At 35.9% G+C, this 26,646-nt stretch overlaps 1 protein-coding gene across 1 annotated transcript; it reads left to right on the top strand.

Moving 5' to 3' along the window:
• The first annotated feature begins 915 nt into the window (after positions 1–915).
• Positions 916–25,903, top strand: LOC125679738 (uncharacterized). The gene is made up of 12 exons (XM_048919197.2): positions 916–1,104; positions 3,152–3,235; positions 18,896–18,987; positions 19,158–19,201; positions 19,303–19,386; positions 19,595–19,794; positions 19,910–20,081; positions 20,978–21,145; positions 23,764–23,875; positions 24,142–24,216; positions 24,967–25,062; positions 25,154–25,903. Coding segments are annotated over exons 1-12 (1,176 nt in total). The 5' UTR covers positions 916–1,103; the 3' UTR covers positions 25,202–25,903.
• Positions 25,904–26,646: the final 743 nt, after the last annotated feature.

Genomic DNA, 26,646 nt, shown 5'->3' with positions numbered 1-26,646 from the left:
CTACAACTACAGCAGCACCAAATCCTACAACTACAGCAGCACCAAATCCTGCAAGTACAGCAGCACCAAATCCTACGACTACAGCAGCACCAAATCCTACAACTACAGCAGCACCAAATCCTACGACTACAGCAGCACCTAATCCTACAACTACAGCAGCACCAAATCCTACAACTACAGCAGCACCAAATCCTACAACTACAGCAGCACCAAATCCTACAACTACAGCAGCACCAAATCCTACAACTACAGCAGCACCTAATCCTACAACTACAGCAGCACCTAATCCTTCAACTACAGCAGCACCAAATCCTACAACTACAGCAGCACCAAATCCTACAACTACAGCAGCACCAAATCCTACAACTACAGCAGCACCTAATCCTACAACTACAGCAGCACCAAATCCTACAACTACAGCAGCACCTAATCCTACAACTACAGCAGCACCAAATCCTACAACTACAGCAGCACCAAATCCTACAACTACAGCAGCACCTAATCCTACAACTACAGCAGCACCAAATCCTACAACTACAGCAGCACCAAATCCTACAACTACAGCAGCACCTAATCCTACAACTACAGCAGCACCAAATCCTACAACTACAGCAGCACCAAATCCTACAACTACAGCAGCACCAAATCCTGCAAGTACAGCAGCACCAAATCCTACAACTACAGCAGCACCAAATCCTACAACTACAGCAGCATCAAATCCTACAACTACAGCAGCACCAAATCCTACAACTACAGCAGCACCAAATCCTACAACTACAGCAGCACCTAATCCTACAACTACAGCAGCACCTAATCCTACAACTACAGCAGCACCTAATCCTACAACTACAGCAGCACCAAATCCTACAACTACAGCAGCACCAAATCCTACAACTACAGCAGCACCAAATCCTGCAAGTACAGCAGCACCAAATCCTACAAGTACAGCAGCACCAAATCCTACAACTACAGTAGCACCTAATCCTACAACTACAGCAGCACCTAATCCTACAACTACAGCAGCACCAAATCCTACAACTACAGCAGCACCAAATCCTACAACTACAGCAGCACCAAATCCTACAAGACCAACAGGGAGAACAAGTGCAGTCTGAATTATTTGAATGTTTACCACTTTTTCCTTACAATTCTAAATTGATTAAATGGTTACCCTTTTAACAATGTTTATTCTAAGTTAAATGGATATCTTATTTTAATAATTCTAAATTAATCAATTTATTTTGCTTGTTTTTTAATAGTTCTGAATTATCACGGTATCTCACTACACCAAAATTTTCTCTAATGGCTCGTTAAAACACCTCTTATGAAGTATGATTTCACCATCGAAAGAGTGAAACAAGCCTCCCATTTTTTATATGAATATTTATGATTTTTTCCGGAATGATAGAAAAAGTGTTTTGTTTGTAAATAGGAAATTCTAGAGTCCAAAGTTCGCTGTGATTTAGTGCTTGATATGAAAATCTAATAAAACACGCCTAAACGACCCAGATAGACGTTTTAATTTTTGAAAAAAAAAATAAAAAAAATTTAAAACGTTATTTGTTAATATTTTTTAAATCTAAGGATAAAATCTTCAAAAAATATGTCAATCAAATAAAAAATATATCGGAAAAATATGTTTTTAAAAATAGTTGAAATGAAATGTTTAAAATTCAGAAACATTGCAAATTTTTCAAAATTTGAAGCAAACCCGATCAGAATTATAAAAAAGTAGTCATGAAGAACATTGTAATCAGAAAACTACATTCCCTTGATGTAAAATGAATTTATAAAAGAAACTAATGGTATTTTTTGATGAAAAGTGCTGCATACAATTAACAACAAAATTATTATTTTATCAATTTCTATTAATTTTGATCGGGATTGGTACTTTTTTTCTCTCGTTTGATTCAAATCTAAAATACAACGATATATCTGAAATTTGGTAATTTCGTTTTAATTTCTTTAAAAAATATATTTGTTTTCTTTCGGAAGAGTTACATGTCCTCTGTAAAAATAAGAAAAATCTAATTTTCTGAAAATATGTGTGGTAAATGATTAATTTTATTTCATATTTTTATAAAAAAAAAAAAAAAAAAAGTATGTAACTTTCTACCAAGATATTTATATGAAAATAAATTCCTTTTAAAATATTTAAATAAACATGCTCTTCCCATGGACTTCAATGTTAAATTCTAGGTGAAATGAATCAAGCAATTAAAAAAATTTTGAAAATTCCTATGGTGTTTTATTTTTATTTGATGAACCTTTCAAAATAATACCATGATTACAAAAATCCCACCATCCATTTACTAGATATGAAATATGGTTGTATATTGTATACCTTTCAAAAGCTTAACAAATAACGTTTTCAATTTTCATAAATATTTTTAATAAGAAATTGGAACATTTATATGAGTCTTTTAGGATTTTATTCGATATTCAGATCATGCACCAAATCACAGCGAAATTTTGACTCAGGAATATCTTATTTGCAAACAAAACGTCTTTTTTATCCTTCCGGAAAAAAAATCATTTAAAAAATCATATAAAGTCATTGAGAGCATGTACATGTATTACTTTTTCGATGGAGAAACCATGCTTCATACGAGATGCTTTAAAAACGAGCCATCAATTGAAATTTTAGTGTAGTGAGCCACCTTAAATGATTACTTTTCATGATTCTGAAATTAGTACCTTTTCTATAATTGTATATTAATTGAATGGTCCCCTTTTTTCTTCACAATCCTAATTTAACTCAATCATTACTTATTTCATTATTCTAATTGCATTAGATGACTACCTTATGTTCTTTACATTTCTAAATTTATTAAATGATTCATTCTTTAAATAATTATAAATTAATGAAATGCTGATTTTAAAAAATAATTCTAGATTAAATAAATAAATTAATTTTTATAGATGTATATCAATTAAGTGATTACTTGTGGGTTTTATTTTACGATTCTAAATTAATTACATGATTACCTTTCTTAATAATGGCATATCAATTTCATGATTACCCGTTTTTCACAATTGCAAAGTAATTAAATGATTTCCTTGTTAAAAAAATATTTCCGAATTGATTAAATAATTACCCTTTTTATCAATTCTGAAGTAATTGAATAATTAATTTTTTTTGTGTTTGAAGTGACGTCTGAGACGGTCTCCACCACAGAACGTTCCCCGCCAGGCGATTCCCCAAAAGAAGAAATTCCCACAGAACCTGCCATTGGTAATGTAATCAATAACATATACAATGTAGAAGTGTGAAAGCATTTATGTCAGGAATAACTCAAGAGTATATTTAACAATGGAATGTCTTTTTCAATTATTATACAAACATATAAGTACACAAGGTGACTAAGAAAGATTAAGTCTTTCTATGTACAACTCAAATATAGCGAATACGGATACAGCGAAATTACAGCTATAGCGAAGTGAAATTGATTTCCCCGGCAAATTCTTTGTATATTCTATATAAAAATCTGCGTCTAGAACATAATAATAATAATATCCTTTATTTATACAGGATTGCACAATTAGTTGTATAAACTAGTTTACATTGTGGTCCTGTCTATAACATATATACATATCGAGAACATAATATATCACAAAGCATGGAAATACCACAATTTATATGCATACAGATAAGAACTAAATGAAAAGAGACAATAAACACACGAGTATCATTGAGTGTCAAAATAATGTTTTAGATAGGCTGATTTAAAAGATGTGGTAGTTGTACATTTTCTTATAAAATCTGGTAACGAGTTCCATAAAATTGCTGCTGAAATGATAAAAGATCTTCTAAAATATTCTGTTTTGGCTCTTGTAACATAGATAAAATTTGTAGAGCTCTGTCTTGTATTTCTTGTGTTTACCTCATTCACAAATCTAAAAACATGTAAATACTCTGGAGTCATATGATGTAAAACTTTAAACATAAGAATAATTTTTCGATAAATAAAATAGTCAATCAAAGGCATCCATTTCAAATTTGATAGCATGCAAGAAGTTGACACTGAATGAGGTACTTTGATATGTAAAATGATTCTTGCTGCCCTCGGACACGAACACGGATATAACGAATTTACGGATATAACGAAGTAAATTCCTATTCCCCATGAATTATAAAAATGAACGTAAAAATCACCTTTTATAACATTTTTTTTTCCATTTTAAACTCGTTGTGATTTTTAACTATCGCTTTCCTTTGCCATAAATGATCCACACTTATTACGAAATTTCTGTTTGTTATTTAAGAAAAAAAACAACAACCAAACCCCCCCCCCCCAAAAAAAAACAACAAACAAAAAACAAACCGCGAAACAGTACTTACACATACGTTTAGCAAATATATTCTAGGTGTTGTTTACTATTCTCGTTAATTAAATTTGAAGTTTAATTGCATTCATTTTATCGTACACTCCTTTCTTTGTGTAAAGCAACAAGTAAATTTAATGCCAAAGATGCTTGTATAAGAAAGCAGCAATCGATATATTTGCTTTTGTATAGTCTCTAAGAGAAATTAAGCCTGTATATTTTCTAGAAATATTTTATACAAGGAATTTACACAGTGATTTATACACGATAATTTATCTTGATGAATTATTAAGTCACCCAAGAACATGTCGAAAGAAAAATGTCAACAACATTATGTGTAATACATGCAAACAGTCTATTGCAGTTGTCATTTACTTGTTGCTTTACACAAATAAAGGAGTGTACGATGAAATAAATGCAAATAAACTTTAAATTTAATTAACGAGAATAGTAAACAATATCGTCACTTATGTGTAGTTGTTTTGCGTTAACAACCTTTTTTGAAAAAATACAAACAGAAATTTTGTAATAAGTGTGGATCCTTTATGGCAATGGAAAGGAATTGTTAAAAATCACAAGGAGTTTAAAATGAAAGAGAGAAAAAAAACACCAAATAAAAAAACAAATTTGTTATAAAACGTGATATATCCGTTCATTTTTTAGGTCACCTGAATTCATTCAGGTGACCTATTGCTATCTGTTTTTGTCCGTCGTCGTGCGTCGTGCGACGTGCGTCGTGCGTTAACATTTGAACATTTTCAGCTTCTTCTCTGAAACCCCTGAACCAATTTCAACCAATTTTGGCATATAGCATCTGTGGGTGGAGGGGAACAAAAAGTGTGAAATTCGTGGTCCCTGCCCCCCTGGGGCCTGAGGGGTGGGGCAAAAACCATCAAAATGAGTGTAATTTTAAAAAATCTTCTTCTTTACTCTTGGACATCAAGAAGCCAAACTGTGGGCATAATTATAATGAGCGTTAAGCCCTCTACCAAAATTGTGAAATTCATGGCCCCTGGGGCAGGGGTTCTTGTGTTAGGGTGGGGCTCTATTGGTCATATAGTAAAAATGTAGAAATTCTTTGAAAATCTTCTCCGTTTCTGGGTATTAAGTCGACAAACTAATAACATGCTAATGATGAGCAAGGATGCCTCTTTAAAAATTGTGAAATTCATGGCCCCTGGGTCAGGGGTTCTGGTATTAGGGTGGTGCCCTATTGATCATATAGTGAAAATGCATTTTATTTCTTTGAAAATCTTCTCCTCTGCTGCTGGGTATTAAGTAGACAAACTAATAGAATGATAATGATGATCAAGGATGCTTCTTTCAAAACTGAAATTTATGGCCCCTGGGTCAGGGGTTCTGGTGCAAAGGCGGGGCTGATTGATTATATAGTGAAAATGCTATATTTCTTTGAAAATCTTCTGTTTTTGTCCGTCGTCATGCGTTAACATTTGAACATTTTCAGCTTCTTCTCTGAAACCCCTGAACCAATTTCAACCAATTTTGGCATATAGCATCTGTGGGTGGAGGGGAACAAAAAGTGTGAAGTTCGTGGTCCCTGCCCCCCTGGGGCCTGAGGGGTGGGGCAAAAACCATCAAAATGAGTGTAATTTTAAAAAATCTTCTTCTTTACTCCTGGACATCAAGAAGCCAAACTGAGGGTATAATTATAATGAGCGTTGAGCCCTCTACCAAAATTGTGAAATTCATGGCCCCTGGGGCAGGGGTTCTTGTGTTAGGGTGGGGCTCTATTGGTCATATAGTGAAAATGTAGAAATTCTTTGAAAATCTTCTTATATTGGTTTTATCTAAGGAGTAAATAACCCTTTTCTTTATGATGTCTCAGACCTAGGTTTTTTGAAAAGGATTATTGATTGAACATAAAAATGAAACATGTACTTCATGACCACATAGCTATTCAATGTTTCTTCCATCCAAAAGTAAAATTCTTATATTTAAACACAAACCTAATTCAAACATTGGAAGGTTCTTACATGATACTCAGGTGACCTATAAGGCCCCTGGGCCTCTTGTTAATTCAAGGGAAGGGGAATAGGAATTTACTTCGGTATATCCGTAAATTCGCTATATCCGTGTTCGTTATAGACGCATATTTTTATATAGAAAATATAAAGAATTTGTCGGGGAAATCGATTTCACTTCAATATAGCCGTAATTTCGCTATATCCATTTTCTTTGTCCATACAAATTTAACCCTCTTTTGCAATAACTTCGTAAGTGGACCTATTATTGAAGAAAAATTTGGACAACATCTCTGTAAAAACCTGTCATACCCCAAAATCTCATCAGCTCTTTTTTGTTTGTAAGAATCGGGAACTTTGCAATATCCTTCACTTTAGCCATAATAGGTATAACATAACCTTGACCTACTTTATGACCTAAATACTGTACAGTAGCATGACAAATGTAACTCTTTGCAAGGTTCACTGTTAAGTTTGCTTTTGCCAGAATGTCTAAGAATATAAGGGCCATTCAAAATATAATGCAATTGGTTAAATAAAATAAAACACAGTTTGTTTATCAAATGATTTATTTCATCAATCCTTCAAAATATTCCCGTTTTACTTTTACACACGTCTCAAGTCTTTTTATCCAAGACCGGAAGGCATCAGCATACTCATTCTGTGGGATACCTAAAAACAGTGATGGACAGCACTTACAAGGACCGATCTAGAGTGATAGCGTCTTCCAGTTAGCATTTTCTTCAGCTTAGAAAAGAGAAAAAGGTCGCATGGACTCCAGTTGTATATGATCCGGCGAATATGACGGGTGTTATAACTCTACAACTCTTTCTCTCCTCAGAAACTCCTTTACATCTCTGTGTTTGTGCGCGGCAGCGTTGTCATGCAATAGACAAATTCCCCGAAGGCATGTCTTTGGGTGTCTTTTACAGAAAACTTGTTTCACTCTGTTAAATACCCTGTTCTTATAAAACAAACCATTAACAGTCCTCCCTTTAGGTGTAGGAATTTAAACAATTGCACCTGTAGAATCAAAGAAAATACTGTACAAAACCTTTTTGGAACTCTGACATCTCCTTGCAATTATTGGCCTTCCTCTGCCTCTTTGAAGTCACATTCTATTACCAACCTTTCTTTGAGGCTCAAAATGATAAATCCAACTCTCATCACCAGTTATAATACTAGATAGTTTTCTTTTGTCACAGTTCTTAAACGATTTAAGGAGTTCTTTTGCAATTTTTACTCTTGTTTTCTTTTGTTCTTCAGTTAGCAAATGAGGCACCCACCTGGCTGAAACTTTCCTCAGATTGAGTTCTTTTGTTAAAATTTTATGTACAGTTCCAGTGGACATCTGGAGGGCCTTGGCAATGTCTTTTACTGTGCATCTTGCATCCTCTGTTATCATAGTAACATCAATGTTTCTCTGGATCATTACACATTTTGGTCGTTCTGTGCGTGTTCGATTTTCCAGACTTGTTTCTCCGTGTTTCAATTTCTTCATCCATCTACAAATTGTACTGTGTGAAATTATAGCCTTCCCATATATATAGCAAGCATCTCCTTGTAGGTGTCTTTTAAGGATATCCCTAGCAATACACAGTTTCTCATATAGTCTCTCATTTCCAATTTCGCCTGAGGGACCATCTTTTAACTAAAAATTCTTCAGTGTAGTGACCATGCCGTCTTTGAAATGCAAGAACTTTATGAATACTAAAGCAAAATGCGTGCGGTTATCGACAGGTCAGAAGGAATTAATGGAACTAACAGACCGTGAAAAGAAAAACTTGAAATTGTACATATATTTAATGGAAAGCCATAGGTTGCAATATTTAATGCATGACCCTCGTACTCGTATGATTTGGAGATGTCCCTCCCATGTGTCGCTGTAGATGATATTATCATCAATGTCAGCTCACATCCTCCAAGGTCATGTAGAAGGGAATGAATCATCCGCTGAAAGGTCGCTGGAACATTTTTCATACCAAGCGGCATCACTTTGTATTGAAAGAAACCACCGGGAGTCACAAATGCAGATATTTCTATGGCTCTCTCAGTCAATGACACTTGTCATTAACCCTTCGACAGGTAAAATGTAATTACAAATTTCGATTTTGTCGATACAGTAATCAATTCTAGGAATAGGATAAAAGTCTGTTTTCGTGACAGAATTCACTTTTCGAAAGTCAGTACATAATCGGTAGGTACATGTACATGTACCATCAGGTTTCGGTACTAGAATACAAGGTGAGCTCCAGTCACTTTTACTTGGTTTGATAATGTCATTGTCTAACATGTACTGCGCTTCTGTTCTTAAGTACTGCAATTTTAATGGGTTTAAACGATAGGGATGCTGCTTGATGGGCAAAGCGTAACTAACTATGACATCATTACAAGCGGCATTGGTCTTTTGTGGAACATCTGAGAAGATTGAAGGATAATTAGCCATGAGAAGTTGAACTTGTTCTCTCTGGTGAATATTCAAATGTCTAAGTTTGTTATCAAGATTGGCAAGAAGCTCTGAGTTTTTTAGTCTATTTCACAAGTTTCGACATTAATTTCATTCGCAGTACATTTCTGTAATGTCTTAACATTAGATAAAGTGGAAACTGATTTTACAGAATTTCGGTCACTTGAAAGGCGAAGATAACGAGCAGCAATCAATCTCATAATTCCCATAAACAATACAAAATAGAGAGTTAGGCAAACACGGACCCATGTACACACCTGAGGTGGGATCAAGTGTCTAGGAGGAGTAAGCATCCTCTGTCCATCTATCAAAATATTATTTCAACATGTAAATGTGACAAACTCGTTTTTCTTTATGCCGACTACATAGTTCACATCACTTAGTTTGCTTTCCAATTCATAAGGACCATAATACCTGGCCTGCCAATGATGACCAGGAACAGGTAAATATACAAGAACCTTATCACCTGGTTTAAAAACTCTGTTCCTGGCATCTTTGTAATACCAAACGTTCATTTTAGCTTGAGAACTCTTGAGATTTTCTTGTGCTAATTTACAAGCATTATGAAGTCTCTCTTTGAAATTTGATACACAGTTTAAAAGATTAAGAGCACCAGTTTCAGTTAGCCATTTTTCTTTCAGCAATTTCAAAGGACCTCTAACTGTATGGCTAAACACCAATTTTTCATACTGATAACAATATGTCTTCATAATAGTTTTAAGGGTTTGATGGAAACGTTCAAGTTCTCCTTGAGACTCGGGATGATAAGCAGTAGACTTATACTGTCTAACACCTAACTCAAGCAGGACCTGTTGAAACAATCCTGACTTAAAATTTGAACCTTGGTCTGATTAAATAGCTTTAGGTACTCCTACATAACTGATGTAATATGGTGTTTACTTTTCAAAACTAGCTATGATGATACAAGGCCGCAAGTTCGGCGGGTCTAAATTAATTCAATATCGCTGATCAAACAGTGGTTGTACTGTAGTCTGCAACACGCTCTCGAACTACGCAGGAAAAACTATCCTCGTGGTGCATAGGAATCTCTCCTCGTGGTAATCCTCGACACTCTCCGTCAGTCAGTCGTTAAGTTCCGGAAGTTCCTAATATAGTGCACTTACAACAGAACTGAAAAAATTGGTAAGGTCTTTGACTATGGTTTTCGCCTTAATATTCCTAAGGGGTATAGTTTCAGGGAATCGAGTGGACATACACATGATAGTAAGTAAAACTCGAATATAGCGAACACGGATATAGCGAAATTACGGCTATAGCGAAGTGAAAACGATTTCCCCGGCAAATTCTCTATATATTCTATATAAAAATCTGCGTCTATAACGAACACGGATATAGCGAATTTACGGATATAACGAAGTAAATTCCAATTCCCCTTGAATTAAAAATGAACGTAAAAATCATCTTTTATAACGAATTTATTTTTTTCATTTTAAACTCTTTGTGATTTTTAACAATCGTTTTCCATTGACATAAAGGATCCACACTTATTACAAAATTTCTGTTTGTATTTTTTCAAAAAAGGTTGTTAACGCAAAACAATACTTACACATACGTTTAGGAAATATATTGTCGGTATTGTTTACTATTTTCGTTAATTAAATTTGAAGTTTGATTGCATTTATTTTATCGTACACTCCTTTATTTGTGTAAAGCAACAAGTAAATGACAATTGCAATAGACTGTACATGTATGTATTGCGCAAAATTTTGTTGACATTTCTCTCTCGACATGTTCTTGCATGACTTAATAATCCATCAAGATAAATTTACATATATAAATCAATTTGTATATTTCTTGTATAAAAATATTTCTTCTCGAAAATATATAGGCTTCATTTCACTTAAAGACAATACAAACGCAAGTATATCGATTGCATTGCTGCTTTCTTATATAACTGGTATACATGTAGAACAAATCAGTTTTATAACGAATTCGTTATATTTGAATTATGAATTCGCTATAAACGTATAGCGAATTACGCTTATAGTGAATTTTTATAGAGGGTCCCCAGAAATTCGCTATATCAGAGTTTTACTGTACTGGTTCCCTCACGTAGTTTTTGGCAAGGTTCCTATACAATCTATTAACACCCTACTGAATGGTTCTTCAAATGCTGGAATGGGTTGTATAGGGACAGATTAAATTTTCTAATTAGGTTTACCTACAATCTGGCAAACATGACAAGACTTGCAAAATTCAGAAACATCCATTCTTAACTTAGGTCAATAGAAATGACTCAAAATTCTGTTAAAAGTCTTATTGACTCCTAAATGACCTGTCATGGGTGTATCGTGAGCCAAACTCATGATGTCCCTACGGTATACCACTGGTATCACTAGCTGGTGAACGGCCCGCCATACTTCATCTGATGGGGCATCGGGTGGTCGCCATCTTCGCATAAGGATCCCGTCATTGGTATAGAAACACTCTCCAACTTTGGTGGCTTCTTCTGGTAGAAGTACCCTCTTCCTCAGTTGAATAATATCATGGTCCTTATATTGCTCGACAGTAGCTGTTCTCTACTGAAGGTGTCCTTGCCCTGGCCTAACTGTATATTGGGACCATCATTGTCACTGGTTTTCAGTGGAGACTCAGTTATATGGCTGTCTGTTTTCATGTGAACTGCCATCAACGTCAAACAGGAAAGTGGCACTGAGGTCAATTTTATGACATGAGCCAGTTGTATTGAGGGGTTGAACATGGTAAGCCTCGACTTCTTTTCGATCTAATAACAGCACAGGTTGGATATAAGTCTTCTTCTTCATTGGACGCAACATTGGAAGTGATTTTCTAAAAACTATAAGATCTGGTATAACTTTGCCACCAGGTAAATGGTTGCCTAGCAACAAGGAAACGCCTTGAACAGGAAGAGTAGGTCCAGTAATTACATCTGATTTCAGATAAATTCTAAGTTAGGGAAAATCAATGACACCAAGCTCAACACCCTGTAATAAACCTGGCCCACCAGTAGAAGTCTGCTCAGACAAGGGCAAAACATTCTCTAACAACAAAGTCTGTGCAGCACCAGTATCTCTCAAAATCTGAACAGGTTTAACTTCACTTGAGCCATTGAGTGAAACAAGTCCCTGAGACAAAAAGGGCTTATAATCCTCTATATAATTAACAAAATGGACTTTGAACCCTGAACATCAGGAGTGTCAACATAAAACGAAACAAAGGCTTTCCTATCATTTCTAAATGCTGTACAAGCATGTGACTGTGGTTTGTCAAGGTCATTTTTTCTCTTAAGCTTAAAGCATTCACTAATCAGATGACCTTGTTTCTTACAATAAGCACAAGAAGGAAGAGATCCTACACCAGAGGAGCATTCAGAACATCCTGACCTTGGAGTGGACGCAGAGCCACTGTGAGGTGGTGACTGGGAACTAGATTGAAACTATGAAGCACTCTTTTTATCTATATCTACACTTTTGGATGAACTACTAGCCAATCTAATTAAAATCAGATCCTCGAATATGCTCACAATCGCTACTTACGCAGAGTATACAGCGCGGATCTAAGAAGTCTGATTTTAATTAGATTGAACTACTAGCTTGAGATTTTGCTACAAATTTTTTCTTATGAGAAAGAGTATAAATATCTGAAATAACTACGGCTTCCTCAGGAGTTCTCACATTATCTTCTAAATGTGTTTTCAAATCTTGATGAACACACTCCTTAAACCCTTCTACTAAGATGAGCTGACGAAAGTTGTTGAAATTGCCATTAATTGCATTAGATCTCAACCATTGATCAAATAAATCTTTCTTTCTCTAACAAACTCTATATGTAAAACTTATACCGTATCAATTTTGATGCACCAGATGCGCATTTCGACAAATAATATCTCTTCAGTGATGCTCAATCGAAATGTTTGAAATCCGAAATAACAATGAAGTTTTAGAGCTATCATAAGGAAAAACAGTGTGCCAAAAAGTGGAGCCAAATTCCTAAGGATAAGAGCTATGCGTGAGGGAGATAATCCTTAATTTTGAAATGAATTTCTAAAGTTTATGACAGCAATTAAATATATATGTTAATTATATATGTTTGATTGTCAAATTTTCTGTATTTTCTGAATTTTACGTCTGTACGCTTCGGGTACTAATTTATAAGCTTTTAAAATCGCGGCCTTGACCTTGTCATAATCTGAACTTTTAGCTATGGCCAGCGCTGAGTAAACATCGGCCAATCAAAACACTTTGTAAAAAAGTGGAGCAAACTTGCCGTGACGATTTCAAATTTTCTGCAACTTTTTCAAATTGAAGGAAATATTTATCAACTGATTTTTCTTGAAATTTTCAAACTTATCTGATATTTTTCGCTGCATCAAATTTATTTCTGACAGACAATGTTTCAGATTTCTGTTGTAATTTTAATTTTTCTAATTCAAATTGCGTTTTCTTCTCTCTCAAATTCATTTTTCTCTTTCCTTTCTTTTTCTAGTTTCATTTTCTCAAGTTGCACATTTCTTTCTATCTTCAATTTTTCTAATTCAAATTCCGTCGTTTTTGCTGGTTCAAGTGTATGTTTCGGAGAATCATATGCCTCAAAAATATTTTCTTCAACAAGTTTTTTTTTTTAGCGACCTTATCTTTAATATTTTGTTTGCCCATTGCAGATTTAATCTCTAACCCAAAGTGTACAGCTAAACTTTTCAACTTATCTTATGCATAGAAAGTGTCTAACCAGATGTTTTGATCAGAAGAATTCCATCATCTTTCTACTAAACATGAGCTCTAGAACAATCTAGGTCACAGGTGTCCATGAAGTTCAAGGTAATAAACATGAAGCTCCGGAACAATCTAGATCACAGGTGTCAATGAAGTGCAAGGAAATAGTACACGAAACTATCTCCACCCTACAAATCATGGTAACACGTTGGTTTCACAATCATACGAGCACTTTCATTGAAGCGGGTGATGGAGGCTTGGAATGCTAAACGGGAGGGTTATCTGGTGTACTACGTAGTTCTGACGTTGGTGTGGGTTGATTTCTGATTACGAGAGGAATCGGTTCATCATGACGCTGTGATTGTTCAATTAGTGCTCTGAACTTTCTTGATCAGGACAGAATGGTTTTTGACTAAGTCGGAGATGACGTCTGTATATACAACCATCCTCATTTCTCACTTTGTATGATCGCACATCACTCTGTTCCTGAACGAATGTTTTGTCCATCCCTTTTCATCTCCGGTAGGACTAATTCGAAAGGTATCTCTTTACGATAAGGGTTTATTCCCATTAGCTCCGCGATTATAGTAGTGTGTCTGACGTTCCTTGCTTTAATGGAGCTTTTCCTAAGTGTGGTTGACATGACGTGGCTTAAGTAAATGTTCAGCTACGGGTAATAGCGTTTTGGTGCGTCTACCGAAAATTCGTTGTGCAAGTGAGTAACCTATTCCTTGAGTAGGCGCATTGCGCAGATCCAAGAATGCAAAAAATGGATCTCTAGTATCCATTGCGCATTTGTGAAGAAGTCGTGTTGCTATCTTTACAGAGTTCCCAGTCTTTCCATTAGATTGCTCATATCTAGGCAATGATGCAAAGTGCTCGAATTCTGCAAACTCTCGGCTTCCATGTGGCGGTCCATTGTCCGACATTACTTTATCTGGAATGCCATGTCGTGCAAATTGCGATTTCATCAAAAGAATGATTCAGCTTCCCGTCTTACCATAAAGCCCCTCTACTTCCAAATAATCCGGAAAAAGTCTGCGAGTATGAGATAATCATTGTCTTCGCATTCCAACATATCACATCCTATCATTTACCAAGGGCGAATAGGAATCTCGTGGCTTATCATAGGCTCCTTCTGTTGATCATCCTGATAGGCATTGCATGCAGTACATTGACCAATATACGATTCAATGCCCTTCGATATATAGACATAGTCCTGGGCACGACGGATACTATCTGAGATACCAATATGAGAGTTATGCATTCGCTGTACGATACTGTGCGTGATGAATCTGGGTACGACAACTCGCTCAGCCTTGTAGATGACACAGTTTTGAACAATTAACTCTTCCCTAAACGGAAAATACACTTGTACATCAGGGTGTACTTCTTTAGAAGAGTCAGGCCATCCCTCCAGTATAATCTTTTCAGCAACTGCAGAGATTCATCTTTTTCTGTAGCTTCCTTTATCTGAGAATATCGTTCATCTCATACTGATGGTTGACGTTGTGTATGTTATGCATGTTATTCGACTGAATCTGACTCATTGATAGGATAAGCCCTACTTAAAATGTCTGCATCTCTGGGTCCTTTCTGTAGTCAATGCTGTAGTCAAATTTCTGAAGTCTTAACAACATTCTTTGAAGCCTTTTGGGCCCATTATGCAAGTTCTTGTGCACAATGATTTCAAGAGGTTTATGACCCGACTGTATCCTAACATGGCGTCCGTATGCATAATTTTCAATATGTTCCACGCCAAACATTACGACTAGTGTGTACTTTTCTATCTGTGCATAACTGATCTTACAGGGGTTTCAACCGTCTCTTTTAAACTCAGCATTTCGCAAATTCTATGTTTGTTATAACCATCTAGTTTGCCAATACAACATATCATTGGGTCAAATGCTGTCTGACGTGTTTCATACCGATTGATAGACCGTTCTTGGCACACAGTACTCCGCTTACCTGATCAAGATATTGGGATCACGACGGGTGTGACCGGTCGACAGAGGGATGCTTACTCTTCCTATGCACCTGATCCCACCTCTGGTATATCCAAGGATCCATGTTTGCCCAACTCTCTATTTTGTATTGCTTATAGGAGTTATGAAATTGGTCACTATTCGTTATTTTCATCTACATAAGATAATTTTTAAAAATAGAAATCACCTGCTAAAATCTACTGTACAATATCTTTTCTAGTATGACCTCGAAGTAGACATCGTATTTGTATTAAAAACAGAGTACTTTGTCTTCTCAACCTCAAGAAAACAGTGAAAGCAGATGTTCAATGTGTTTAATAAAATTATATTATTACACAGCAAGAAACAAAATATACTAGCTGGGCCTAAATAGTTTTAAATCACCAGAATTTCCTCGAGAAGAATTTTAAGGTTTGCGTACAAAAATGGCAATTTCTGTTAGTCATTGAATTATAGAAATATTTTTGATTGTTGCTATGAATAAGACTAAAATGTCAGTTTATTTACATTGCAATTTTCATCTCTTCGTTTTCTCTAATCTTTCAAGTAAAAATCTTGTAAAATTGTGAAGTCGTACGTGAATTAGATCATCAACAAATTATCTCCCTTGCACAAAACATCACAATTTTGACATCATGTATTTTCTACCAATCATAAATAAAGAAGAAGTGCATTGTCCGAAAACTGTAAAATACGTCAACTATATCTTCCATCTGTCCTTCCCGTGGGGATCCGGGTTAGAATAGGTCCTCAGTACCCCTAGATAGAATGTTCTATCGCTAAAATGATAATGTCCTACGGACCCGATTTAACGATAGAATGCGTCCTATATACCTGCAATGTAGCAAAATGAAAATCGCACACAGTGCATGTTTCGGTAAAATTATGTAACACATCACTCATATGCATTTGGAAAGTTATCTTAACGACCCACTTGGGCCGTTCTTATTTGCAAATTAGGTAAGCGTTCGTTTTTGGAAAACAGCATGCAGCAGGGTGTTCCGATGGCAGTTTCCGGTAAAATGGCAGTCAGTTCGAATCGAGAAAAGTGACATTTCAAAGTGTTGAGTTTACAATATTATTATACGATTTTTTACAGTGTTAAGGACTTACAAATTACCAATGAGGTTAGTTGTATATAAATTTAACTTTAAATGTACGCGTTTATTCTTTGATAAGTTTAAAATCGTTTTGGAGCGATTCCGCAATTTTCTGCTACATTACGGGTATATGGGAGGTATTCTAACTGTGGTGAGGGCCTGTCCCGAGACACAGTTAGATTATTCTAACTACAGTACCCCTTGCTTGTCGTAAGAGGCGACTAGATGGGACAGTCCTTCGGATGAGACCGCAAAAACCGAGGTCCCGTGTCACAGCAGGTGTGGCACGACAAAGATCCCTCCCTGCTCAAAGGCCGTATGCGCCGATCATAGGTCTAAATTTTGCAGCCCTTTACCGGCAATGGTGACGTCTCCATATGAGTGAAATATTCTCGAGAGGGACGTTAAACAATATTCTATCAATCAATCAATCCAAGGATGATAGTCAGTGGTGGATCTAGAGGGGATGTTACGGGAATTGTATTTCCCCATTCCGTTGAATAAATGAAAATAAAAATGATCAAATTTGCTATATTTGGTCTTCACCCCCTTAGGCGGAAAAAGGTACAAATTTGGGTCGCACCCCCTCCCCCTTTTTGAATTCATCCCCTGACTCTGATATTTCAAATTACATAGTCATGATCAAACATATATGATATACACACAGTACTATAACTCTATACAAAACGATCGTGTATTTCACACATTAGAATTTTAAACACTCACATTACATGTGTTCTTCTCTTTGGACAGTAAAATAAGTAACATTTGAAATATTCTCACTTTCATATTAACAAGAGCAAATATTGCCTTCTCTTTATCATTCGTGTTAATTTGCAAAAATCTTCATAAGCGAAAACATAAATTATCAATTATACCATCGTCTATGTTGTATACCATAGACTGTGTTTTTCCTTCAAATCCTTCTAATAGAGTCTACTCTGCTCTGTTTTTTGTCAATAGATAAAAGCAACATACTTTGAATTGAAAAAGAGCGTTTATTACAAATGCCAATGTAAGTAAAAACAATATACAAGTAGCAGTATTGTCCTGTATAAAATATATGTTACACCTGTCACAAGGAAAATAAGAACAACCCAAAAAGGTACATACAATACAATAAGAGCATATCCTAAATTTGCCCTAATTAATATAGAGCAATCATAAATACAAAACTGTATATACACAATAAAAAACATATGACTAAAAAATTGGCACAATTATTGATTCATTTATTATACCCCCCCCCCCCCCGAACAAAGTTCAGGGGGTATATAGGAATCACTGTCTGTCTGTCCGTCCGTCCGTCCGTCTGTCTGTGCAGATTCGTGTCCGGGCCATAACTTCTTTGTTCTTTGACTTAGGCATACCATATTTGGCACACAGGTGGATCACCATGAGACGATGTGTCGAGTACCTTCATGACCTCTATATGACCTTGACCCTTGACCTCAAGGTCAAAATTATAAGTTTTTTTTTTTTTTTTTTTACAATGGATTCGTGTCCGGGCCATAACTTCTTTGTTCTTGACATACATGTAGGCATACCATATTTGACACATGAGTGTATCACCTTGAGACGATGTGTCGGGTACCTTCATGACCTCTGTATGACCTTTAACTTTGACATCAAGGTCAACATTGATTATAGGGTTTTGACATAATCATACCATAAGACATGGGTGTATCACCATGAGACTATTTGTCATGTACATTCATGACCTCTTTATGACCTTGACCTTTGATCTCAAGGTCAAAATTTAGGTTTATGCCATGTATTTGTGTTCGGACTATATCTTCAATTTTCTTCTACAAAGACATACCATATTTTTACACTCAGGAAAGAGGTAATTTATACCTATTAACAACACTCTTAGGGGAGATTGAGATAAGCGGGGGGTATTCTTAGTGAGCATTGCTCACAGTACCTCTTGCTTACATTTCTAGCGTTACCAATTTTTTGTGTGTGATTGCGAAACGGATGTGAGCAATGGGCGTATGAATCTTAATAGATATAGTACATCTATTTTAACGGCTGGGAATTCTAACAGAAATTAAAGTAGAATGTAATTATAAAAATGAATTTCATTTAATTTTGAAAAATGCACGAGGTTATCAACTGTAACGCTTCACGCCGGTATTCTATTATTTTAGCGCAGTATAATAATGTGAAGTATTGTTTTCCATGCCCTCGTATATTTTCAAAAATTAAATGAAATTCATTTCTTAAGTATATTACATTCTCATGATTAGACGTTGAACAACAATTTTAAAAGTGTTTGCGGCTAACGAAACAGTAATACATGTATATTTACTCAAGTATCCCTAATTTGTATTTTCAGTGACAGGTGCCATATTCCAACTGAATATGTCTTTCGACTTTAGCGGTAGTATCACCAATTTAAAAGCTTTCAATGATTCCTTGATAGAACAGGTAAATTTAGCAAGATGACTGTGTATCATAATTGTATACCTGTACTATATAGCATATCGGATAAGTATATACAATACCACCATAAAACAATTTAACAGTTACTGAGAATAACATCATATACTATATACATTCTTGTTTGTAAATCTTCCAAAAAATCTTTTCTTTTTCAGTTGAAATTAAAGATTTTCATTGGTTACAGTGATATACAAATAAGGTATTCAATTTTCATAGCTATAAAGAAGAACATGGATTATGATTGTAATATAAGTGTCAATTATTAGACTATCGCTACAGATTTCCTGTATTTTGCTTCAGGGTGACTTCAATCACAAACAAAACCAGACATAAACGTGATGTCGTCAATGTACTCCACACGAGAAGAAGCAGACGATCTTCAGCGTTAGTACTGTAATTCAATCCAGAATTCGTATATATGTATAATATACTTTCATGAGCACTTTAAAAACGTAGAGTGTTTCACTAATCTGCAATTTAAAAAAGAAAAGAACATTAACAGTTTTCGCTCTTCGTGAAATGGAACAAGAAATTGTTCTTTGTTAAATAAGAAGGTCTTTTCTTAACCTGAATTGTATCTCATATCTTTAAGACCTACAGGTAGCACTGTAGTTAAGACGGAAGCGGACGTCAGTGTTGAGGAACTAAGAGGAAAAAAACAAACCCTACTGGAGTTTGGGCAAATTGTTTCTGACAACGTACTCGCCAATCTAACAGAAATGACCACAACAGCTGGATCAATCCTAAACACATCACTTAATATAATACGCAGTTTCAAGAACCAAATACAAGGTCTCTCTGATACTCTCTCTCTCTCTCTCTCTCTCTCTCTCTCTCTCTCTCTCTCTCTCTCTCTCTCTCTCTCTCTCAGTAAACCTCTTCAATCATTTTCTCTGTGTACTTACAGACAAGAATGAGTGTGATGCTGTACCTGCGAGTAGACTCTGTTTTCCCGGATATGAATGTCGGCCATTAAACTACACTGCGGAGTGCGCGCACGTGTGTACCCTCTCGGACCCGGAGTGTCAGCACGGGGGTCATTGTTACTACGACGCCGCAACTCAACAGCCGGCATGCAGGTAGATTTCTCTCTCCATTATTTGTATAGTAAGGTTTGTTTTTAAGTATTGTGTTAATTTTGAAGGTGTCAATGTATAAGGGGAATAACTCTTACAGTTCATTGATGTGCTCCTCGCCAATGCCGCTTTATATTTGCTCATATTGATTTGCATGTATAATCATGATGGATGAATGTAGATATTACAAACTAGTATTGTGCCCTTCATTACATTGGCATTTATCTGAAAATTATAAATATAATTTTAAAAGAATGTTTGAAATGCAATATCTATGAAAGTTATGTAGCATAAAATATCTGATTGCAGAGCAACGTTAAAGAAGGCACCCCAGTCGCGTAGCTAGATTATATATTGTGCCGGTTTATGATTTAATCAGCATCATGATGTCCATTGAATCAAATCTAGAAGTCCTTTTTGAATTTCATATCGATTAACATCATGTCGAATATCACTTTAATTAATGTACATCCTATATGTACATGTAGTAGACGGATTAGGATATTCTTTGTTATCGAAAACAATTTCTAAAAATTCGTAGAACGAATGTAAAGTCAGTTCTAGTACACGCAGTTGGCATGATAAAACACTTTAGAAAATAATTTTGTGAATTCTTTTTATTTTGGAAATTTACAAGAAACCCTGTTTCTATGCACAAAAATAGGTCATTTCATTGGAAAAACCAAGGGCTTTGTCCCCTGTGCCTCCACAAGGGCTTTGCCTTGAACCCACTGGGGGCCTCAAGGCGGCTCCTAACCACTTGTCATACTTTGCGTACACTCCATTTTCTTTCTGGCCACGCGCATGCATCCGACCAAGATAAGAGGAAGTTAGTCTTTCCATCTGTTTTAAAATGATATGATGTGTAAGAAATCAACACCAACGATCCCTGTTTTTAGGTGTCAGAAGAACTTGATGACAGTTTACTACGGACCTCGTTGTGAGGAAAAAACGGGGAGGTTTGAATACGTCATTGGTTTGTCTGTCGGTGTGGTGGGAGGACTGATCCTCATTATTCTACTGGTTGTATGCTGCAGACGCTTCTTTAACTTAAGGAAAGACGATAGGTAAGTGACGCCGGTTTATGCATGTAAAGTTATATATCACATTCAAATGAGGTTGTGAGAGGATTGGAGGAGGTGGAGGGGAACCTTGACAGTATACTTGAGAGGTTTGTGTTAGTAAAGAAAGAGAAAACCAAGTTGAAGTGCGATATATACTGAATAAGATACAACGTGACTGTAAACCGAGTATTTAACGAACTTGTCTCAATTAAAATTATATCCGTATATTGTACTGTAGTACTTGTCTTTACATTTCCAATGTTCTGTACAAATTGTAATGATAGCCATTCCTTCATCAATGCGTTCAATGTTAGTAAGAATACATATGCATAATTATAGTACGTGTATTTTAATGGCTGGGAATATCGACAGAAATGATGGTAGAATGTACATTTCAGGCTTTAAAATACATGAGGGTATGAACTCCAACGCTTCACACCGGCATTTATTTGTCATGAAGCGCAATGGAATTTATTTCTTGAATAAAAAGGTGTGCAATGATATCAAATTTGCAGCCATTGTTAGTTCTTCTATGAGTGCATAACCTTGTTCCTAAAAATTATTTGTGTACAAGCTGGATAAGAAGTCTAATGGAAAAAACGCGAAAACATCATACCACCACGATACACGGTTATATACTAGGGCTGTTCGATATGTAATGTGTATTGTACCACAGCGCGATAACGCTTTGTACGATTTTGTGGATGCTGATACTCTTGAATAGCTCTGTTGGCAAGGGGCCAAGATGACATCTTGCGCAGGCCATGATTGTAATCATGGGATGACAAAGATGCATCTTGACTTGGCCATGCTTTTAAGTTGGAAATACCAGGTTAATATTGGGATATGACCAAGTTGACATCCTGGGTTGTCAACATGGGTAGGTCAGGGTTGATACAATGGATTATATAGAACATGACTTGGGGTCCCCTATGGCTTTCCATACTATTCAATACCTTTCCAACGGTATAAACACGAGTCTTCAGCTCCACATAGTTTTAAACTTATAGTCATTTGAATAGAGCCAGTCATTGACCACTGTTGTAAAAATGGTTGGGAAACGGGTTGAGAATATTGAAGAAATTAGAGCTTATATGAAAATTTGCACAAAACTCGGTCATTCGGTAATGCAGATTTTGTACTGAATTGGGGGACATTTATGGGTCTGATAAGGTATCTTATGAGATAGTTCGTAGGTGGAGAAAGAAAGTTCTTACTGGCACAGAGTCCGTCAAAGATGCAGCAAAATCTGGCCGACCTGTGAGTATAACAGGCAAGGCAAATGTCTAAAAAGTCAGGGAAATAATTGAAAGTGATGACAAACACACGATTCGTGATATTGCCAAAGCTGTTGGCATATCGCTATCTCGGGTGCATTTCATTTTGAAGCGTATTTTGAAAGTATGAAAGATTTCTGCCAGATGGATACCGCATATATTGACAGATGACCAAAAACGGGTGCGAGTACAAACCGCTAAGCAATTGCTCAAAATGTTTCCCAAATTCAATCAAAGACAATTTTCAAACATTGTTACTGGTGACGAAATATGGGTTGACTATTTTGAACCGGTAAGAAACATTGGGAACAAAATATGACTAACTACACACGGTAGAAGGCATGTAGTTGCCAAAAGAACCATACTAAAGCACAAAGAAGGTTCTTTATTGCATATTCTTCCCATGTGATGGTATAACCATACAAATTCCGGTGCCGAAGGGCAAAAGTGTTACAGGTCGGTATTACCGAGATGTTATATTAAAAAAGCTCAAGAAATATTATCATAAACGACGCCCTGTGTTAGGATTTAGACATGTTCGTCTACTTCATGATAATGCTCCATCACATACATCTGAGCTTGTGAAGCAATTTTTGAAGTCGGAGAAGGTTACCGTCTTGTCACACCCACCATACTCTCCAGATCTAGCCCCATGCGACTTTGTCCTTTTTCCGAAACTTGAAAAAGTTCTTATATGGTCGTCGTTACAAGTCCCGACAAGCCCTTGGCTCAGCCATCAGTCAGTGCTCTACCTAAAGACCTTCAGAGGTCTACCTAAATCAGTGTACCGTGACGCATTTCAGAAATGGACTCAGAGAATGAAATGATGTATTTCAAACAGCGGAGAATACTTTGAAGGGATGTAATGTTCATTTCACTATTTGAGTCGAATGCTTTTGAGATATCGTACAATACACATTACATATCGAACAGCCCTCGTACATCTGACATCATATTTCATTTGTACGACGTCTCTTGTGTGATTATGTTCCAGAATGCCCGATACAACAGATCAGCATCAGTTGACATGAATGACCCAATGTTCTGACTGAGAGCGAAATTTGTTACTTTGACATTTTTAAGAAAACATGAATTAGTCTGAATATGGTTAGACATTTTAAGCGGAATCCGCCTAGTCACGTCAGAGAATCAGGTGCGCGGAGTATCACGGAATATTTCTTAGGTGCTGGACAACTCCGTGTAATACTGCATGCAGTGCACTCGGAACTCACCCAGCGTTTTCATACGGAAGGTATATTTAAACATCGTCAAGTAATTAATTAGTATAATTTAATTTTAGTAATTTATATATAAAGTGTTCTGTGTTATATGTACTCTGTACAGGATTTCAGACAAATATCGATGGAATGATGCAGACGATCTGAGATCCCAGTGGTCGGAGGGAGACTCTCTAAACAAGTACAGGCATCCTGGGATAGCGGGTGTCACAAACCAGGTAGGAAATATCAAAGTTTTAATCTTTGTTAAGGACATCCTTTAGATTAAATCGATATTGTGATAATGCAGTGGGAATCTAGAAGGGGTTACAGGAGTTCTTCCCACTCCGTTTGGTTGAATATTTGTTTTGAAAAAGATCTTTTTTGCCATTTTTGGGTCGTCAATCTCCCTACTTTTCGATACAAAAGGTACAAACTTGAGTCGCACTCCGTCCCCTAAAAGTGTTCTGCATCCGCCACTGTAATGAATACTAGTTCATTGCAGGTTTATGAACAATTTAGTAGTCAGAGGAGATACATTTCTGAGACGCCTAGTCCATACGGCACCAAACCGCCACTGGTAAGCATCGATACATCTAGTCTATACCGCACCAAGCCGCCATTGGTAAGCATCGACATATCTCGGTATGCGAGGGAATATTATCATCAGCAATATCATCATGCTTAATTTGAATATTGTAGGATTTAAAAAAAAACCCAATACTTGTCATATAATTATATTATATTAGTTATATGTGGGAGTTATGAAATTGATCACTGTTCGTTATCTTCACCTTTCAATTTCATGTACATTGTATTTAAAGTTATATCTTTATATATTCTAGAAATCTACATTGGCATAGGTCATCGTTTCCATTCAAAGGCAGGCCGCCAACAATAACTGTTGTTTTTCATTCAGTATTGCAGATGCTCATGTTGTTATTCATGACTTACATAAGTTATTTGTCTTGTGATAAAACATCGTTTTGAAAAAAAGCATTTTGTTAAATACATTACAACACAAATATGACTAACATTCAGTGTCAACGAAAACAGTTTGTTGTAACCAAATTTTGTTATATCCCCCCAAAAATCATTAATTTCCTCTCATAGTGGTATAGATATCACTTCTCAATGAACTTGTTCGTTATAAGCGTGATTCATTGTATATATTTTGAATCACATGAACGTTTAACCAAAAATATATTAATATATCTCAACATGTATGTAAACGTGATTACAATGGGAATGAAAAATTGATTCTTACACTAGTTAGTATTCGTTCTTTGTGATTTTTGTAAATATTATAAGAAAGTGTTGACTGTTTTAGTTCTCCATCAAAAGACCCCAGGTTTTCAGGGTCCCGGTAGAAGTCCTTGATAGTCCCTACAGGACACCGGAGTCACGGGAAGGGAGACAACCAACGGTAGGGACTATGTACTGTTAGTAATGATAGTACCCTGGTATGATAATTAAAAAAATATGCCAATGCAATGATGTTTTAATTCACATTTCAGGCAGGACAAAGAAAACCCTACAGCGGGAATCAATCAGCCGTGTGGTGATTCTTAACAACACTTCCTACACACAAATGTTTTGCAAATTTGGTGAAAACGAAAACTATATTTATGGTTTTATACGAAAAATAAATACAATGTTCCTTGTGGAATGTAAATTATTCCCATGATTTCCCATTAAAGTCCAAATCAGTGACGAAAGTTTGTATAGAGTTATATAGGGAGAGGTAATATATTTCAACTTTTGAAAGCCATGGAAAAAGTCCCTTATTAGGAATTTTATATTAATACTTACTACAACCAAACACCCCCCCCCCAAATGATATAAATATTAACCCCTGTACCCCTTTTCTTTTTCCTTTAATGAAGAGTGCTTTGAAAAGTTCCGTTTCACATGAAAATGACATGGTACTTTACACGTGTCTGTTTTGGATGATTTATTTCTTTGAATCTATTCGTCTTATGTACTATTTAAATTATGATTTACACCTTCTTGTTTGTAAGATCATATTTATGAAATCATTTAGTATACTGCTTCATGAACTATCTTGTATTTCAAAACACAGTTTTAACTTTTCCTAACCCTCTATATTTTAAGGACTTTGAAAATCATACAGCCATTAGAATTTTATCATGCATGTAGTTCTTAATTCTGAGTTGATTAATGAAATGTTATAAAAATAGAACAAAGTATGTTTTTCTCAAATTTGAAGAGAACGATATCACTAAATAAAATATTTATACTTCCAATGTGTTTGCCTTTGATATCTTTATCAGCTGTAATAATATCCATTTCATCATGAATGCGATGCAGATGTGAACAATGTGCGTATGAATCTTGATAAATATAGTCCGTCTATTTCAACGGCTGGGAATCCGATAGAAATGAAGGCAGGATGTAAATATAAGAATTTAATTTTTGAAAACAATAAACTACACTATACAACGCTTTCATGAAGCATTGACGCGCTTCGTGAAGTATGCATGCGTGAAGTATCGCATTTCATGCCCTCACATATTTGAAAATACATCGTCTCTGTACTAGGGGTGTATTATTTTGACAACTATTACGTCACGCACAACTGCGAAGCTTATGTGTTTGCTTTCACAATTTTTAGAATAGTTTATTCAATTTTTTCAATTGTTCGTAGCTTTGACTGTGATTTTTTTAATATTGTGATCATGCCTCTTGGTACCTCGATACCTTGATCAATACCTCTTCTAAGGAAAAAGGCCTAGTAAGCCTGTAAATCCAGCTCACATCGTACTTGTAAATCGATATTTGTATGCATGTATCTGCTCTTACACTTCCTACCATCCCAATGCCTGTCTAGTTTGGTATTAAAGTCATTGAGATCTTTGGCGGACACAACACAATCCGGTAAGTTGTTCCAGCTGTTTACTACCCTCATACTGATGGAGAATCTCCTGATGTTGAGGCTGCTCTGTTGCTTTGCCAGTTTCATGCTGTGACCTCTCGTTCTTATTGTTTG

The sequence above is a fragment of the Ostrea edulis genome, chromosome 2 (genome assembly GCF_947568905.1).
Source record: "Ostrea edulis chromosome 2, xbOstEdul1.1, whole genome shotgun sequence".
NCBI lineage: Eukaryota > Metazoa > Mollusca > Bivalvia > Ostreida > Ostreidae > Ostrea > Ostrea edulis.
Note: the sequence above shows the minus strand (reverse complement) of the source record. Positions and strands in the feature narration are given on the sequence as shown.